Genomic DNA, 20212 nt, shown 5'->3' on the forward strand with positions numbered 1-20212 from the left:
GGGGCTTTATAAATAGATAACATTTTTAGAGGTTTTACGTTGCACTTAATTTGCAAAGATGGCAAAAGATATAAAAGAAATAGCCATTATTGATGAGGTTAGGAAGATGGGCAACACTAATGCTTTGTTATTTGAATCATGAATTGTTTCACCTATTCTAGTATCAATTGAGTACAATGAGGAAAAAAATGATTAAGCTATTCATATTCTTTGATCCATTGATCACATATCAAGGCATATATCCTAAGAATGTCTACTTTCTTAGTAGTCTTAGAGGGGGGAAATCTTGGAAATAAAGTAGCACTTTTCTTTTAGAAAATGTGACAAAACCAGGACCCCATAAAAAACAGACTATGAACAGTGCCGATGAATACAGAGCTATCACCACTACCTCTGTCCCCCCAAAAAAGACAAATCAAGGGAACCTCAGCAGTGGTGATAAGACAAATGAAAAAATTTGTTTTCTAAATGACAGCTTCATTTGTTTCCTTTCTCTAGGTTTAAAGGAGAGAGGAAGGATATGGTAACTTAATGCTGCAAATGTGAGGCTAAGATGAATATTAACTCCATCAGTTTGCTTTGCTCAACTGTTATGAGAGTGGGTTCTATTTGTGGAAATAAATGAGTATTTAGGAAATCATCACAAATCTAGTACAGAGCATAGTATAATAAAGGGAGGGGGGAGACTTCATTTATCCAGAGGGTCTGTGCACCCTTCTTCTCCCCCAAAAGCAGAGTAGCTAATAATGTCTTAACTTGGCCTAATATTCATTTTGTGTTTCAAATGGTGTAGTAATCAGTAAGAGAAAAAGTTATCTTAACAGAATTATTGAGTAAATTGAGGAACTGTGTGGTTAGAGTATTTGAGGGAAAATTAATATATCCCCAGAAACTTGGGGGGGGTGGGGAGAAAAGGGTTGTCCCTTTTTCTACACAATCTTCTGACCTGGTGTTAAAAAAATTCCTTTTTGCTCCTGTTGTTCCTTATTATTAGTCCATTTCTTCTCCCCTCCTTTCTTCACCCATAATCATTTCAAAGATTCTTATCTAACAAAATCTCATGGTAATATTAATGTAGATTGGAACATTGACATGCAAGTAATAAAATTCTAGGAAAGATGGCAAAGACATTAGATTCAGTTACAAAATGAAGGTGCTAATTTAATATGCTGGCTTGTACGGAGTGCTAGAATTTTTCTGCACAGTCATGTGGCAAGTTATGAGTGTGCATATGTTGGAGATGATTTATCATAGAGAGCAGAGTGATTCATATAGTAAAGGATGACAAGCAATATATGGGACTATCTTACAAATTGGACTGATCCAAGAGATTTTATGTTGAATTAAATACTGATTTGTAATGTTATTTTTTTCTCTATTTTCTCACTTGGTGATTGTTAAACTTATAAGTTTAATTATCATATTTATGCAGGTGACTTCCATTATTTATAAATAAAGTCCTGGTGAATCCCCAAGCTTATACCCCATATCATCATCTTCTTAATGAATATCTCAAATTTAAAATATCCAGAATAAAACTCAACATTTTTCCTATTTCCCCAGTACTCAGAATCTCCAAAAAAAAACCTCCTCCAAATTTCCTTTTTACCATTGTGGGGGGACTGTCACTCTTTTCTGTTGCTCAGTCTCATGACCTTGGTCATTTTTAGATAGATGCTCCTTTTTATTCACTTCACATTCAGTGGGCTGCCAAATAGTAGTGTTTCTTTCTCTACAATAAGATTCTTTACCTTTTATTGTATCATGGACTCCTTTGACTTTTTTTTTTTCCCTCCTTTGACATTCTAATGATACCTTTAGAATCTTCTCTGAAAAATGCTTTTAATTACATAAAATAATATAAATAACTGTAAGTTATATTGAAATTCACTTAAACAGTTTTGTGATATAGTAATGTGTGTGTATATTGAAATTAAATATTTTACTGAAAATTTTGATTGATTAGTTTGAATGAGAACATTAAACTGAGATTTCCATTTATTTTAATTATTTGTATGGTTAAAAGTGTTAAAAATCCCAATTTGTAAAGATGTGTGCCTGCAACTGGAATTAAAGCTTCCACAGTTCCCTTTACAAAGCAAAGCTGGATTTGCAAAGGAATAAAGAATTCTCTTTTGAGTTAAACTTTAGTTGTCTTAATTTTTTTTTCCCTAAGATTAATGAGTTCTTTTCTGTCTAGGTCAACTTTTTTTATACAGTTTGTCAAAAAGAAAACAATTATTAATTTTTGCTTCAACTTTAATCCCATCAGTATAGAAATAACTTGTGAAAGAGTCCTGAAGAGTATTCAAGTGTTTGCAGATTTCTCTTTTAAAAGAAATTGAAAAAGAATTTTGTATCTCAGCTCGCATCTTGTTAAAGCACTTATAATGGGTAACCTCTGTTCTCTTTTATATTGGCAGCTTTGCCAAGAAAGCTTACAATTTTTTAATAATATCATTTGATTTGAAAGACTTATTATCTCATTCATATGATTAAAAATAATCTGCCACTTTAATCAAAGTCCATTTCTTTTAGTGTTCAAGGGTAAGTTTTCTTTTTCTTCTAAGACCTGTTCTCTTAAGTTCCTGTATGTTAGGGAAGCTTTGACATTCTGTTCCCATTTCTTGACGAAATCTTTTAGAAATGTGATGATTAAAAGATTTGCTTCTGATAAAGTTGGAGACTTTTGTGGATATTGTCATTTTAATAAGAATCTCTTGCCATCAGTGTGTATCTCCCTAGAAGGCATGAGCTATGACCAAAATGGGAAACTTTCTTTTTTCATGAAAGTAGCAAAAACCAAGCATTCCTGGAGCTTTCTTCTCAGATACAAAATATAAAGTTTTTCTTTTCCATCCAAGTTTTGTTTGGGAAAGAAACTTTTTACTGTGTCCAAAAGGGACTCTCTCAAAAATAAGAATTCTTCCTTGGTTTCAAGATCCATATTGGCTAACAAAAACAAAGAGCTGACTGTTTTATAGGATGTTTGCAGCTTCTTCCAGCTCTATATTGAAGAAAAGAGCATGGCTTACAATTACGTGCTTCAAAATGTTGAAAAATATATCAACTATTTTAGAATGTATCACATCATTTAACAAGAGAACCAAATATAATTTTTTCCCTCCATTTCAGTTTCTTCAGTAGTATAAGTTTCTTTTAGAGGCACTCTAGTATGCATTTTTATAGATACTTCCAAAAAAGACCTTGTGAAATAGTATTCAAAGTTTTGGAAGTATCCTAGCTTTTTAAAATAGACTTTTCTTTGTATGAACAGAATTCCGACATCTTTAGATGCACTTTCAAGATCAACAGATATGAGATTCTCTTTTTTGTTGGCTTTATGCTTCTATTTACAAGTATTTTTTCACTCAGTAGGCACTGTGACTTATGTTCCATCACATCGATTAAAGTGAAACCATATGATCTGCAATCCCATTGAGCATGTGCTATCGTTTAAGGGATTCTTAAATTTCTTAAGATTAGGAAGTATCTCAATTTTGTTTTCATATTCCAAGTGCCTAGCACAGTGTTTGGAACATAGTAGATAGTTACAGGTGGTTATTGGTTAGTTGAATGGATACCTTCTAAAGAAATATGTTTATATTAGTCTTATACTTTGTCACTTTTCAGAATGGATAGTAGTGGGATAGGATAGATTGTGAAGAAACCATTCAAGTAGGAAAAGTTTCACTGTCATGCTGATAAAGGAAGCTTAGTTAAGCAAGGGCAAAGGGATTAATGGGCTCATGAGCATATGTAGAGCTGCCCTACTAGGATAGAGAATTGAATTCAGAAACCTTAATCTAGAATAGGAGTCAGCAGATCATCTAGGAAGCTCTGGGTAAAATATATTAGTGGGAACTTTGAGTCAAAGCAATTCTTCCACTTGTACTTTAATGGACTTTTAAAAACCTTTGGACAATTTAAGACTACGAGATATATTTATCACCCCTCCACACCCACCCACGCTTTCTCATCTGTTTCCCTTCACTATTGTACTAATCTGCCAATCTGTTCTCTTTCCCACCTAAATTTGTCTTGCACCTTAGCTATTCTGGATCAATTGATATTTGTTTTCCCAGGAGACATTTAATCTGATGACCTCATTGTAATCCTGTGCCCAATGGGAAAAAGCTATTGGGGCTTCTCAGAGTTATCACAATTATTATTTTCTTTTTGAAGGCATTTTGTTATCTTTTTGTATATTTGCCTTAAAATACCTCTTTGTACGTAAAAAGAAGTATTTTGGTTGCAAGTAAATTTATTTATACAATATATCCATAAATATTTCTTTCATTTGTGGCACTTCAATCTGTCTGCTTTTAACCTCCCCATAGGTCCTACTTCTGCCATCTAGAATAATTTAAACTAGATCCATTCCTTCTTGCAAAGATAAGATTAAATTATTTGAAGACAGTAGTACTATCTCATCTAAATGTATTAGTTGAGTCTGCTAGGGCATTTTGGGTAGAAAGGAAGATGAAAAGGCTAATAAAAATCCAGAAAGACAAGTTTATTAGAAAGACTTTGTGGTCAATATGGTAAAGTAGTGATAGAATATTATAACACAATCCCTTAGTCTTAAGGGCTTTTTAATCTAGACAAAGTGTCCTGTGATACTTAGCAGAGCCTTAAACTTTTTTGTTATAGTAGTTTTGCATTTGTTGTCTGACTCTTCATGACCCCAGTTAGCATTTTCTTGAAGTGATTCACCATTTCCTTCTCCAGCTCATTTTACAGTTTAGGAAGTAAGGCAAACAGGGTAAAGTGATTTATCCTAAGGTAACATAGCTAGGAAGTATCTGAAGCCAGATTTGAACTTCGGTCTTCCTGACTCCAAGCACAACACTGCACCAGTAGGTTTTAAGCTTTCAGAGTAATTAAAATTAAAACTATTCTAAGATTCTGGGACATTTTACACACATACACACTCATGTATATGCTTATGTATGTGTGTTTGTATTTATTCATGTGCACAAAATGTATGTATAGCTGAATATATACATGCATGAAGACATGCATCTACACATATATACATACATATATTTTATATGTGTGTTTATATTATCCCCTTTTTGACCAGTTAAAATTCTTTCTAGTTATTTTGTTTGTCGTTTTCTAGTTTTTTATCTTTATCTTATTTAACTGATAATCTGTTTTGCAGGTTTTTAATTGGTCAAGGAGCACATGTAGGAGCTGTCAATAGTGAAGGTGATACACCTTTAGATATTGCTGAAGAGGAAGCAATGGAAGAGTTACTTCAAAATGAAGTTAATCGACAAGGTAATTTAGAACAACACTTAAAATTTATTTTTTCAAAACCATTTGTTAAAATAGACCATACTATAACTCTTTTAAAAGACAAACTGAGAGGTATATAGTCATCCCTTTGGTCTCTGCTAACTCATGTATATCAACCCATGATTTTATAGCCAGTGAATTACAAAGGATAGAATTCTTCTGTAGTTATTATGCCAGATTACCCAACTAGTAACCATAATTTGATTAACAATACTTCATTTTCTTGTACATGTATAATCTTAACATTTTTGAGCTTCCTTGTTATCTCTTTTTCCTGTCATGTTCTCTATCTTGTCTTTTTCTTATTAGTCCAAATAATTTTTTGAAAAACAAAAAATCATTACATCATTTACAGTTTGTACTATTAAAAGTGATAAGTATAAATTTATTCTGTCATTGTGATCTCAGTGGACAGAAGATATATTTGATTCTTAGATTTCTGTTCCTCAGAAGGGATATGATGACATTTTCCATCTTGTTTTAGATTGACTAATATAATTACACAATTTACCTCACTTAAGTGCCTCTCCCTGCCCCATCAATTAAATGTAAAAATACTTTTAAACATTCAGTTTTATAAAGTCTTGAGTTCCAAATTTTTCTCCCTCTCCCTTTTCTTTCCTTCTCCCCAGTACAGCAAGCAATCATAAAAATGTATTTCCACATTAATCATTTTTTGAAAGAAGAATCAGAACAAAAGGGAAAAACCATGAAAACATTTTAAAAGTCCAAATAATATGCTTCGATCTGCATTCAGACTTTATAGTTATTTTTCTGGATATGGGTAGCATTTTCCATCATGAAATCTTTTAGAATTGTTTTGGATCATTGTATTGCTAAAAAGAGCAAAGACCTAAGGCAATCATGTTTGATCACCCCACTTGTTATTGTGTACAATGTTCTCTTGGTTCTGCTCATTTCATTTCACTTGGCATCAGTTCATGAGTCTTTAAAGGTTTTTTTGAAATTCACTTGCTCATCATTCCTTATAGCACAGTAGTATTCCATTGCATTTGGATACCACAACTTAATCAGCCAATCCCCACTTGATGGACATCCCCTCAATTTCTAATTCTTTGCCACCATAAAAAGAGTTGCTATAAATATTTTTGTACTTATAGGTTCTTTTCTCTTTTTTTAATGATCTCTTTGGATACAAACCTAGTAGTGTTATTGCTGGATCAAGGGGCATGTGCAGTTTGATTGCCCTTTGGTCATAGTTCCAAATTATTCTCTAGAAATGACCTGAACTTTATAGGGCTACAAAGTAAAGCTCAGAAGGTTGTTGCCATTACCTTTTTTTATTGCCTTTGTGGCTCTGATGATATTTTGTGCTGATAACAGGAATGGGTAGGGCAAAATAGTAAAGAGGTTAGTGAAAAATATTGAGTGGAAAAAAGGTTTGAAGACCTTCAAAAGATAGAAGGAAGGACAGATAAAATACTTTCTAGGAAAGTATGGTTATGATTTTGTAAAAATCTAATGCATTACAGACCTGTACAGATTCTTACATTCTGCAATATTTCTCTCAGGTTTGGTACATAAGGCTTTGGAAACTAATATAACTATAAATAGGTTTCTATTGTAAATACAGCTCTTTCTGCCTTCTTTCCTACTTAAAATCTATAGCTGTCTGTTGTTTTCCCATTCCCAAATAGTTTTTCTAGTAATCATCTGCTTATCCTTTGTTTCTTCTCTTTGCTTTTTATTTCTGTAAAAAGAACCCTTTAAAAACAAAACAAAATGACTAGTTGGTCAGAAACTTTTGTTCAGTGTTAATACGAACTAAAGTGTATGACAGTGTATTATGTTCATCTTACTGTATGATTGTAAATATTTTAGGAAGATTTTTATTTGATTTAGATACCACCTGAGTAGATTGAAGGCTTTTTTTTTTTATTTTAATAGTTTTTTATTAACAAGTTATATGCATGGGTAATTTTACAGCATTGACAATTGCCAAACCTTTTGTTCCAGTCTTTCCCCTCTTTCCCCCCACCCCCTCCTCTAGATGGCAGGATGACCAATACATGTTAAATATATTAAATACAAAATAAATATACATGTCCAAACCGTTATTTTGCTGTACAAAAAGAATCAGACTCTGAAATATTATACCATTAGCCTGTGAAGAAACTCAAAAATGCAGGCGGGCAAAAATATAAGGATTGGGAATTCAATGGAATGGTTCTATGTCATCTCCCAGAGTTTTTTTGCTGGGTGTAGCTGGTTCAGTTCATTACTGCTCCATTAGAACTGATTTGGTTCATCTCATTGTTGAAGAGGGCCAGGTCCATCAGAATTGATCATCATATAGTATTGTTGCTGAAGTATATAATAATCTCCTGGTCCTGCTCATTTCACTCAGCATCAGTTTGTGTAAGTCTCTCCAGGCCTTGAAGATTGAAGTTTTGAATTCATCTACAGAGAGGTTATTTCACGTCTATTTATTCAGTAAAATAAATAATGAATGTGGTAAGAGAAATATAAATATAGTGATTTCTCTTAGCTGCCAACAAGTATTTATCATAAAGTGCCTCTTATGTACCAGACAGTATAAAAGAGAGTTGTATAAGATAGGTTCAAAGGTAAGGCTCTCTAACAACAGGTCAAAATATAGTCTTCATGCAAAAAAATATTACTTTTGTTTTATCTTAAAGAAAAAGAGGGACTCTGAAAGAGAGAGAAATAAGGAGAAAACTCATTCTAGCCTGGAAGGGGTAATACAGTGAGTAAGGAGTCCAGGTTAGTACTGAGATTATGAACCTGAGACATTCAAAATGCTGGTGTCTTCAACAGAAATAGAAAAGTTTGGAACACAGAGAAAATATTATAAATTCAATCTTAGATATACTAAAATTTAGTTAATTCTAAGAAATCAGGTTAAAAATATCCAGTAATTAATAGATGGTCTTAAATGAAACTTGGAAGAGAGACTGGGGGATGGATATATGAATATGAGAGTCATCTGCATAGTGGTGATTATTAAGGATATAAAAAGTCAAAGACAGAATCTTGGACAATTCCCACATTTGGATGCCATGATGTAGATAGATAATCAGCCAGATGAGGAAACCAAGTAACTGTCAGACTTATAACATGTGAACTGTTACGAAAACTGAGAGGATTGATTATTTTGGGGAAAGTGAAATTTGCAAAGGGCTGAGGAAATAAGAACATTGATACAATGAGTATAGGCAATAATTTTAAGAATTTGTGTAAGAAAGGGAGTAGAAACAAAAGATTCTAGTTTGAGGGGATGGTAGGATCTAGTGAAGGCTTTTAATGATGGCAGACACTTAGAACCAACTGATAGTTGAAGATTAGGATATCTCCTAAGCTTCTCTGTCATTTCTTACAAAACAGTAGTATCATATTACAGAATGTCAGTTGGACCTACTTGCGCACTGAATTCTGTGAAATAATTTTCTCTGGTCTTCCTCTCCTTCCCTGAACCCCCAGAAGTATTCTAGAAGTGTCTGCTAAATTCTATTTATCTCAGTTTTAAAATTCTTTCTCTTTGGTGACTTAACTTGGAAGCTCTGGATTGTTGCTATAATTTTCTTGCAAATTTTCATTTTGGAATTTCTCTCAGGATGTTACAGGTGGTTTCTAATTTGATTTTGCCCTTTGGCCTTTAAAGATCTAGACATTTTTTCTTTTTGAGATTTCTGATATCTAGTCCCTATATCCTCTTAGTGTATCCAACCCTCTAGCATGACTTCTCAGTAATCCAATGACTCTTAAATGATCTTCTTCAGGAAAATTATAGCAATTATAGTCAAAGGTATTGAAGAACCAGAAGAACTACTCCAGTAATTCTAGTATGTTGTCCATGAAGAGTTTGGGTAAAAAAATGAACAAGACTCAGAGTTAAGGAGTCTTAAGGTCCTTGATCTGCAGTAGTAGAATTAATATAAATACAAGTGAAGGTCAGCTTTCATTATTTCACAAATGTTCATACCCTCCCTCCCAAAACTACTTTTTATTTATATTCATTCTATAGATGTTCTGACCAAACTGTCTCTTCTGTTAAAATGAAAGATCATGAGAATAAGAGTTTCACTTTTTGGTTTTATGTTTTCAGCACTTAACACAATGCTTGGCACATAGTAAATACTTAGAAAATGCTGGCTGAATAAATGGTCATGATTGTTTATTTAGAACTGGAAGAAACCTCAGAACACACAAATTAACTATTTGCTATGTACAAGGACTGTGCTTGGCACTGCCCTGAAAAAAGACACAAGGAGCTGAAAAAGAATAGGATACCTAAAGTAAAATTCAATTTAACAACGAATGGAAAGATCCAGTGATCCTTATTTAAGTCACAGTGGAAGGCCAGTTGAAAAAGCAAAGTGGCCTTTACAGTACAATTTGAGGGCAGATGGCAGTGCTTAGGTTTCAGAAGTATGTATCAGCAGAACAGGTAGCAGCTCTATGAGCTGAAGGGCATAGTGGACTGAGCAAATGGTAAGGCTATTTATGCTTATCCATTTTATCAGAAAGATTGTAGCTGAAGACTTACTTGCACATCTGAGTGCCTTTGGGTGGGCGATGGAGGAGGATGGCCAAGGAGGAAAAGTGGTTCTGAAAGTGACTAAATTCAAACATTTGGGAAGTAGATAATGGACCTCAAGGTCACCATGAAATTGATCTGAGTTCTCTCAGGAGAATGAGGAAGAGTGGACAGTTTTCGAGATATTTCAGTATCAGCATGGGAGAGAAAGGAGAAAAGGGGAATTTTAGGAAGGTTATTTGGGCCTTAGGGCACATCTTGAATTCTTGGCAATAAAACCACAGGGTGTCTGCTCCTGCAGAGCCTCTCTAGAGCCCCACTGAGTTTGGCTTATCAAAGTGTTAATTAAGTATTTGGTTTCATAGATAACATTCTCCATCTTACTATTTAAAGTGTCTTTGTTCTTTTTCTTTCCATAATGAGCTGGATATAACATAAATGTAAGTCTAAGAAAGGTTGAAAAGAAGCTACTTGCACACTAAGATTTTTAATTAGCTCTAAATAAGGGTGGTTGTGACAAAAATGTCTGGCCTCTCAAGTCAAAGGAACTTATAATTCCATCCAAGAGGATGGGACTATTTCTTCAAACCTTTAATAGATTCTTAAATTGGGATTTAAAGTTCTATTAAAGAGAATACTTGAATAAAAATCTGTGAGTAAAACATTATTTTACTCAGAAAAATATACTTACATATATATTTTCTTTCAAAAGCTTTCTATGTACCAAAACATTTAGAATTATTTTATTTTAGTAAAGCATTATTTTTGAAGAGTTAGAAGAGAAATTGTTGAGATTTGCAACTTTTCTAAAACATTGGTTCATATGACCAAAGCAACCTTGCAGCATTTAAAGTAAGTTTTATATTTATGAACTGATGCTGAACGAAGTGAGCAGAACCAGAATACAGAATGTGATGATCAACAGTGATAAGATTTAGTTCTTCTCTGCAGTTCAATAATCCAAGAAAATTCCAAGGCTCATGCTGTGAAGTGCTATGCATAACCAGAGAAAGAACTGTTACAATCTGAATGTGGATTGAAGCATATTATTTTCCCCTAATTTTTTTTTTTCTTTGTTGTGTTTTTTTCACCTTTTGGTCTGATTTTTCTTGCACAACATGACAAATACAGGCATATATTTTACAAGGTTTGCATATATCAGATTATTTAATTTATCAGATTGCTTGCTGTCTTTGGGGAGAGAATTTGGAACTTTGTGTACCAAATTCTTACAGAAATGAGTCTTCTTTGTTTGTGGGGGGGTTTTAATTGTTTTTTTTCCTTTAGTTCTTTTTCTTTTCTCACAAGACTAATGTGGAAATATGTTTAACATGATTGCACATGTATAACCTATAAAGATTGCTTGCTGTTTTGCAGGGGAAGAAGAGAGAGAGGGAAAAACATTTGGAACTCAGTCTTATTAAAAATGAATATTGAAAACTACCTTTATATGTAATTGGAAGATTTAATTTTTATAATTAAATTATTTAAATGTTATAATCTGGTTTTGAGGTGTATACCAAATAAAAGTGCTACTAAAAAGCTACTAAAAGCCTTACTATTTTTTATAGTAGGAAAGTAGCAATCTTGGATTTCAAATCTCATAGTTAAAAAACCTTATTAACCAAATGTTTTTAGATGCAAAAACATTAATATTTCCTGCAAATAAAAGTTGTTACCTATAACACTCATTTTCCAAAGCATAGAATTAGGTTTTTTCCTTTAAAAATTAAAGCATACCCCTTAAAATATTTATTACCAAAGTTTTGAAGCAAAGTGTGACAAAGGTTATTTGTATTCCTTTTTTTTTTTTTTTTTTTTAAAGCTTTATATTTACAAAGCATATGTATGCATGGGTAAATTTTCCAACACTGCATAGCCTAACAAACAAAAGTTCCAAATTTTCCCCTCCTTTAGCTAGCAGGTAGACCAATACATGTTAGATCCAATATATGTATACATATTTAAAATCAGCTCAAGAAGGAAGAAAAAGAAAAACTGAGAAAGAAAGCAAAATGCAAGCAAATAACAGAGAGAGCGAAAATCCTATGTTGTATTCTATACTCTGTTCCCATGGTTCTCTTTTTGGGTATAGATAGCTCTCTTCATCGCTGCACAAGTGGAACAGGTTTGAATCATCTCATTGTTGAAGAGAGCCATGTCCATCAGCATTGATCGTCGTATAGTCTTCTTGTTTCCATGTACAATGATCTCCTGGTTCTGTTCATTTCACTTAGTATCAGTTTGTGTAGGTCTCTCCAAGTCTCTCTGAAATCATTATGCTGGTCATTTCTTACAGAATAATAGTATTCCATAATATGCATATACCATAATTTATTCAGCCATTCTCCAATTGATGGGCGTCCACTCAGTTTCCAGTTTTTTGCCTCTACAAAAAGGGCTGCCACAAATATTTTTGCAATTGTGGGTCCCTTTCCCTTCTTTAAGATCTCTTTGGGATATAAACCCAGTAGAAACATTGCTGGATCAAAGGGTATGCACAGTTCCAAACTGTTCTCCAGAATGGTTCTCCAGAACTAGTATAAATTGAGTCAATTCTCTATATACTTTAGAAATGAGGCCTTTATCAGATCCTTTGGATGTTAAAAATGTTTTCCCAGTTTATTGCTTTCCTTTTGTTATTTGTATTCCTAATCTAGTAGTTGAAAATTCTTGAGATTAGTTTACCCTGTCTTTTTGTCATGCCTTCTGTCTACCCTCCAAAACTAGTCTATTTTTGTTGTTGTTGTTGTTGTTTGGACTTTTTTTTTTTTTTAAATCTCTAGGCAGAGGTCTATGTTCTTTTGCTAAGCAGTATTGTGCTTCAGAACAAGTATTAGGGGGAAACAGGTTTATCTTCTTCAGATTATGTTGAACAATATGTACAAGGTCTAAATTTTTTGTTCTCATGTCTTCTACTTGAGCATCAGACTCAAGAGTTGGAAGAGAACTTAGATCATACATTACAACCCCTTCAGTTTGCTATTTAAAGATTTGAGATGCAGAAAGAACGAGTGCCTTATCATCACATAGTTTAAGAAGAACTGAGAATTTGTTTTCTCAATAGTATTTTATTTTTCCAAATACACGTAAAGATAGTTGTCAACACTCATTTCTGTAAGACTTTGTGTTCGAAATTCTTCTTCCTCCCTTCCCAAAACAGCAAGCAATCTGACATAGGGAGAGAATTTCATATATATATATATAATTATTTACATAAAACAATTCAAATATTTGTTGAATACTGACGAAGTATGATATCAAAGGAGAAATTACATAGAAACGTTGTATAATAAGATTGGAAAATAAGGTCCGTACATAATTATAATACAAAACAGCATCGGTAATCATTGTAAAAGGGGATAGTAGAGTTAAGTGTACTTTAAGAAAAGAGTGAAATCTGGTTAAAGTATTAAGTGTTTGTAGGAAAATCATAAAATTTAGGAAAGGGGTTGGTGAACACCATTGAGTGGAAATAGCCAGAAGGACAATAAGCAGCTTCTTGTGAGGAAAACTTGTCAGAGAAAACCAAAGGTAGGAAGGAATGGATAATGATTCATTTTCCTGTAAGTAATTTGCGGTGTCTCTGAATTCCTCACTATAGTTGCCAACTTGATGTCTCTTAAAACTTGAAACATTTTTGTTGGGTTTACTTCAGCATTTTAAAAAAAAAAACAATGTAAGCAAAATTATATCATTCTTTCCCTCCTCCCTCTTGCTTTAGGAGTCGATATAGAGGCAGCCCGTAAGGAAGAAGAACGGATAATGCTTCGGGATGCAAGACAGTGGCTCAATAGTGGCCACATTAATGATGTTAGACATGTAAAGTCTGGTGGAACTGCACTCCATGTAGCAGCTGCTAAAGGCTATACAGAAGTTTTAAAGTAAGTAATGTTTTCTTGAGAGTGGGACACTTTTTCATATGCTAATAATGCTTTCGTCATCTTATTACTTTATCTTGAGATTTCCAGGTATCGTTTTCCTCCAAGAGTCATTCTGAAGAAACTCAAGTTGGAGAACAAATTTATTTTGATGTGACTTTTTTCTGAAATTTACACATACACACATATTCAGATGCATGTGTATATGTGTATGGGTATTATTTCTTAGTTTCTAGTTAAAATTTTCTGGTGTATTTTTGGCCTTTTAAAATAAGATGAAAGTCACTTAAAAGATATTATGAGAGGAAATTTGTACTGATAATTTCACAGATCCAACACAGATACAACACAAAAGAATTAACTTTTATCTAAAGATAAAAGACATTATGTTTAGGAAATTATCAGTTGATCTTTATAGTATTGTACTATGGACGTAATAGGTGTATTTTCTGTTTTATAAATAAGAAACTTGAAATTCAGTTTTTACTTAAGTCCCTACAGAAAGCTTATAGCAGAGCTTACTGGAAACTGGTTTCTTGATTAAGAAATCTTTGAGAATGAAAACTGGTTTCTTGATTAAGAAATCCTTGAGAATGAAACTTCTTCATGTAAAGTCAGCGACATTTAAAATAGTGGTAAATCATAAGATACAGAGCTATCAATAGTTTCATGACAGAAGGAACTTAGCATAGATTCTCCTTGCCTCTGCCCAATTTAAGGTAGAGTTGGGTATGGCTCCTTCTGCCAAATATTTCTGTGCAAATTCAAATCTTAATACTTAACATTTTCATTGCCCTTTTTGTCCTTTTACCATCTTCTCTTGTCTCAAAAAGAGGATTCTGGTCTATATATTCTCTAGTTTTAGTTCATTCTAAGGCTTTATTTTTTTTTAACCTCATTTCTTTTCTAGACTATTGAAGTACTCTCTTCTTTGTATACTTCTTTCCAAAGCCCTTTCTTCTCTATACAACCTTGCCTTTATTCTTGTCTTGCCCTTCCCCCAGACACATATTTTAAGTTTCCTGGTGAGGATGATCTTGTTTTAGTTAATATTTAGTGAGTTTTTGTACTTTAACCTTCCTTCTGGTATATGCTTCTACCTCTTAAGTGATTTCTCCTTCCACTTATAGAGTTCCCAACAAAGAAATGTGATTTACTGGGATTGTTTTCATCACTTGATGTTTGTTGGTTATATGTAGTAAGAGATAGGAAGGGGTTATTCAGTAATCCAATAGTCTTTTGTTAAGCCTATACTATTTGAAGGGCTTTATTAGGCCATAAGTTTAAGTTTTTGAAATGTGAATGAAGGGTTATACATTAGATATCACTGCCACCTTCTGTAGGTAAAAAGAAGGACTTCTCAAGCTCACAGCATGGAAAGTGAGGTAAAGGTTTATCAGTTTTCTTTATTATTATTTTTATTAAATTTAGTGTTTGTGTGTTGGGCTGCGCTGTGCCTGCAAGTTATAGGCCTGTTCTCTGCCTTTTAGAGACTTAACATTCTAAGTAAAGGTAAGAGTAATACCTATGTACAATTAAAAGGGCATGCTAACAATTTTTGCAACTCTGCATTTCATTAAAATTATTACTGATATTCTAGTATTGTTGGTTAGAATCTCTTGCTTTCTACTACTACTCTGTAAAGTAAAATCAAGATTCTTTCACATTTTTAAAAACTATATGAAGAAATTGTCATTTTCCCCTTAAAAATTTCCTGTGCAAAAGAAGATATAATTTTACAAGTAACTATATAGTATAATGTAATTCTTTTCTATTGTCCTGTAAGACCATATCAAGCCTTTTTTTCCCAAAGTATATATTCCAATATGTGTTTAGCATGTAAAATAAAATTTGTCATTTTTCAGTCATGTCTGACTCTGTGACTCCATTTGAAGTTTACTTGGCAGAGATATTAGAATAGTTTGACTTTTTCAAGAAACTGAGGCAGGAATATCGTAAGAGTTAGGGGAGGGGATGGTGAAGACCATCAAGTGAAGTAGCCAAAGGAGCAAATAAGAGGCTTCTTATGAGGAAAACTAGGCAAGAACTGAAACTGAGGCAAATAGGATTAAAGACATGTCCGGAATCATGTGGCTACTATGTATCTGAAAACAAGATTTGAACTTGGGACAATGCATACTCTTGACTTTAGGACCAACACTCTATCTATTCTACCATCTAGTTGCTCTATAATAAATAATTGTTTAGTATATAGAAAACAGTATTTAATTGTGTATAATCAATAGTAAATAATTACAAAGTTTGCCTTGTAGTAAATAAGATTGATTCAGTGGTTGGCTCAGACGAGGTAAACTAGATTGATCCTAAGAAAATTCTCATATTAAAATCATGGGAATAATAAAATTTTTCATACCAAACTTACATGACAGAACTAGGAGACAATGAAAATGAATTTATACCCACCACAGGACAGTATTTCATCATGTTAATTTAGAATTTCTTCTTCCAGGGTTGTGCTTTAACTAATTTCTACCTATCCCATCCAGTTTAGACATCACAGGAAAAAATGTTGAAACATGAAAAACAAAATAGTTGACCATATCCTATTGCCCGAATTTTACTTAATATGCATGAAATTAAATTGATGAATAGTTTTACAAATTCCTAAGGTTAACTTACTGCCTAGCTAATTTGTTATATAATTTCTTTAGGCTTTTACTACAAGCAGGCTATGATGTAAATATTAAAGATTATGATGGTTGGACACCTCTTCATGCTGCAGCTCACTGGGGTAAAGAAGAAGCCTGTCGAATTTTAGTGGACAATCTTTGTGATATGGATATGATCAACAAAGTGGTAAGCTATTCAAACGTGTACATGTTTTAGTGTAAGACATATAATTGTAACCTCTCAAATGATACACAGAAATACACTGGTAGTTCAGTTCATTTTTAGAATTAATGATCATAAGTATTTAGCCCTTTTTGGGTAGTGAAAGTAAATTTCCTAATTTTGTATTTATTTGAAGTACTTTTTATGATCTTTTTCTGAAGAAAAAGAAACATTATTTTGAGATTAGTATTCATGATAGTTTCTGGTAAGTTCATTAATACAATATTCTTATGTATGAAGAATGAAGTTAGAGGAGAGGTTTAAAGATGTTTTATGAATATAGCAATTAGTAAGTGATTCATTCTTCTTCACTTGCTAGCAACATTAACTCCCAAATTATTCCTGGTTTAATATGGATTACATAGAAGACAAAAATTATATTTTGTTGCTAACATTTTAAATGCTAGCATTTTAGCAATGATGCTTCCTGATGGGCATTATTACTATATCTAGTTACTAAGTAGTAAGATAAAATATTATCACAGCCCACCTAAGTAAAACACCCATTATAGTCCTACTCTACTACTAGTAACCACTTACTAGTTAGAGAACCTTAGACAAATTACTTAGCATTTCTAAGCCTCATTTGCTACGTTTTAAAAAACAGAAATGTATGTCTAATTTTCAATGGTTTTTGAAGCTCAGATGTAAAAATGTATATGCAGATGCTACAGAATTATTAGAATAAATATTGCTGTTATATTATAGTCTGCCTTATATGACCTTAAATCACATTTGTGGTTAGATTGGTTGTAGTTGGAGAATGAACAGCTTTTTTTCCCTTGTGCCTTCTGGCTGCTATGGATGAGATCTTTTGTGTGTACATGTATGTGTAGATGTGTGTCTCTTGATGTTGAGATTTTGTCTAGTAAGTTGATATCCCTCAAATAATAATACTGTTTTTCAGTGGCTTATGGAAATTTTTTAGATGCCTTTATATTTTTTATTTGCTACCCCTCCTTCCGCCCCCCCCTTCTCACACACACACTTTATTTAGCTCACTCCTTAGGTTGTAGACTCTTGTTGACTTCTCTTCATTTTGGGGGCTCACATTACTGAAAAAAATATGGCATTTGAACTATCTACCAGCTCCCTTTTTTATACTATCAATTACCAACAGCACCAATATTCACTTTTTATTGAATTGAACTGAACCATCTCTGATTCTACAACTTTCAAAATAGGAATTGCCTATTCTGCTGCAGTGATAGAGTAGGAATGACTCAGCAGAGATGATTTAACTTACCTCTTGTTTCTCCCTGTCCCAGACAGTGCCACTTCAAGAGCTGTTCATCCACCCATTGATTCTTTGGGTAATATAAGACATGGAGAATTATAGGGAGTTGTCAGGGTCTTTTAGAAAAGTCATAGGCACATCATGCTATTCTATAAAGATAGTTCTCTTAACTGCTTATTAAGCACATATCATGTCTACAATATGATGCTTAGCAATAAGGATTAAGGGATTAGAAGCACATAGCACTTGCATTCAAGGAGCTTATGATCCTTAACTTCACCCTCATCCCCAATAATACCAATCATTTTGTATAACTGGGAATAATAATAACACATTTTAATATTGTGTTTTAAGGTTTACAAAGGAGTTCCTCACAACCATTTGAGGTAGATGATCTTAATTATTTTCTCCATTTTATCGATGAGAAAACTGAGGCATTGAGAAGTTTAGAACCATTCACATTAATTTGTATTATTCAAATTCTTTTTGTTTATAAGTTATCATTATGATTTACTCCCCAAATTCTGTTTTTATTTACTTTAATCACTTCAGTTTTTAAAATTTCATTGGGCTTTTTTGTGGTCTATAAAGAAAATTTTGTATTATAACAGTAAGACTTGTTTCCATGATACTTTGTAATCATCAAAACACAATTTGTGTGTGTGTGTGTGTGTGATGATAAGTTCATCTTTGGATGCTTCATATGAATTTGCAATCTATATTTTTTTAATTATATCATATTTTTGCCATAATTCTTTTTAAAATGCATGAACTCTGAAAAGTTTATATAAATCTTAGTGCAACAACAAAAGTAAGTTACTTTGAGGATCATGAGTTTTAGAAACCATTAAAAAACACCAAACATTATAAGATTTATAAATCACTCCTTTTTGTAAGTGGATATACTTTTGCCTATTATGAATTTTAATGTAAATTTAAAGCTGGCATCACAGTTGATTATTTTGAAATTTTAATAAATAGGAGAATTATTTTGCTATGGTATACCCACAATGTTTACTGTCCCATTTTGCTACAATTCTTTGTTTTCAATCCATAATGAAATTACATTAAAATGAATGGACATTTTTATAATGTTACAAAAGTTTAAATTAGTTGGCAGCATTACTTTGTTAATAGTATTAATGAGGAACTTAATTTCTTTTAAATTAAAAGAAAATCATTCCTCCTTTCTTTTTTTTTTTTCATTCCTCCTTTCTTAAGAGGTGTTAGATTTAGAGGTCTGAGTTCTACTTCTACTAGCCTTTTGATAACTATAACCTTGAGCAAATCCTCGACTGAGCTGGAAGTGTATAAACCATGTCTTGCTTAGTTTTGTTGTGACAAGATGAATATCATCATGTATTTGAAAACACTTTGAAAAGGTGCAAGGCTATGTATAAATGTGAGGCTATTAAGAATAAAAGAATTAAAATGCAGTTAAACTATATAGATTTTAATACCTATTACATAATGTTAAGTAATTAGAATTTCTTTTAAGCAGTCTCACTTTTAAGATGGCACCTCTATATAGTAATTAATTAATTTTCATCTTCTCTCTCAAAGCTAATTCTGTATCCTCTTGATTTATCTTCCCCATAGTCTTGAGTATTAGTGAATTATTCCACAATGTGATTCCTTTAATTTAATTGCTAGAGTAGAGTAGCCTTAAGGTGGTTAAGAATCATGTGATGTGTGTGATTTGGTAACTACTAATAATTATTTAGAGTGTATGTCTGGGCTAATAGGTTAAATTGATAGGTTTAATTTTTCCATGTTCACAGCCTACATTTTACTCTAGTTTTTATTCTCTATCAGCTGCTGTTTACAAAGTAGACTCATTTGTCGAGGGAGAAAGTGAAAAGAAAGGTTAGTAAGGTGACCATGTTTTGTATCCTTAAAAAGGAAAACCCCTAGTAAATAAACAACAGCTTTCTATTTAATTGTTGCTAAAATTATCAAGATTTGCTTAATTTATTTTTAAATAGAAGTGTTGATAGGTGCTTCAAACTCTTATTATTAGTGATGTAAAAATTCCATTGCATCCTGGAGATCAACAACTGTGGATTCTATCTAGTTCAGGTTCAGTTACATTTGACCTTGAAAAGTCTCTGAACCTCATATTCACTCTCTGGAAAAATTAAGTGATCTCTAAAGCCCTGACAACTCTGGAATATTCTGATTCTAATTCTGTTAACTATTTTGCACAAATAATCCCTTTATTTTACCAAGGCTCATTACAAAGCCAAATTTGAAAAATCAATATCTCTGAATAGAATTTTTGAAACAAAGCTGCCTTAAAAAGCATTTTTTTTTGTAGCACTGATCTGTGGGGAAAATGTACAATAACTTGTAAGTCAAAGTAAAGCATAATATTTAGATTATCTAGAATAACTATAGGCCCAAATTGAAATTTTCAGT

The 20212-nt window shown here is 32.6% G+C and overlaps 1 protein-coding gene across 7 annotated transcripts in view; it reads left to right on the top strand.

Moving 5' to 3' along the window:
• Window positions 1-20212, top strand: part of PPP1R12A (protein phosphatase 1 regulatory subunit 12A) — a 158277-nt gene that overhangs the window by 74107 nt on the left and 63958 nt on the right. For all 7 annotated transcript variants that reach the window (XR_004229620.1, XM_031938713.1, XM_031938712.1 and 4 more), the window contains exons 3-5: window positions 5168-5286; window positions 13548-13707; window positions 16377-16521. Coding sequence is in view for 6 of the 7 variants with exons in the window: in XM_031938713.1 (XP_031794573.1) it covers window positions 5168-5286; window positions 13548-13707; window positions 16377-16521 (424 nt within the window). In the remaining variant the exon portion in view is untranslated. The remainder of the gene's footprint in view (window positions 1-5167; window positions 5287-13547; window positions 13708-16376; window positions 16522-20212) is intronic.

Source organism: Sarcophilus harrisii, chromosome 5 (genome assembly GCF_902635505.1).
Source record: "Sarcophilus harrisii chromosome 5, mSarHar1.11, whole genome shotgun sequence".
Lineage (NCBI taxonomy): Eukaryota > Metazoa > Chordata > Mammalia > Dasyuromorphia > Dasyuridae > Sarcophilus > Sarcophilus harrisii.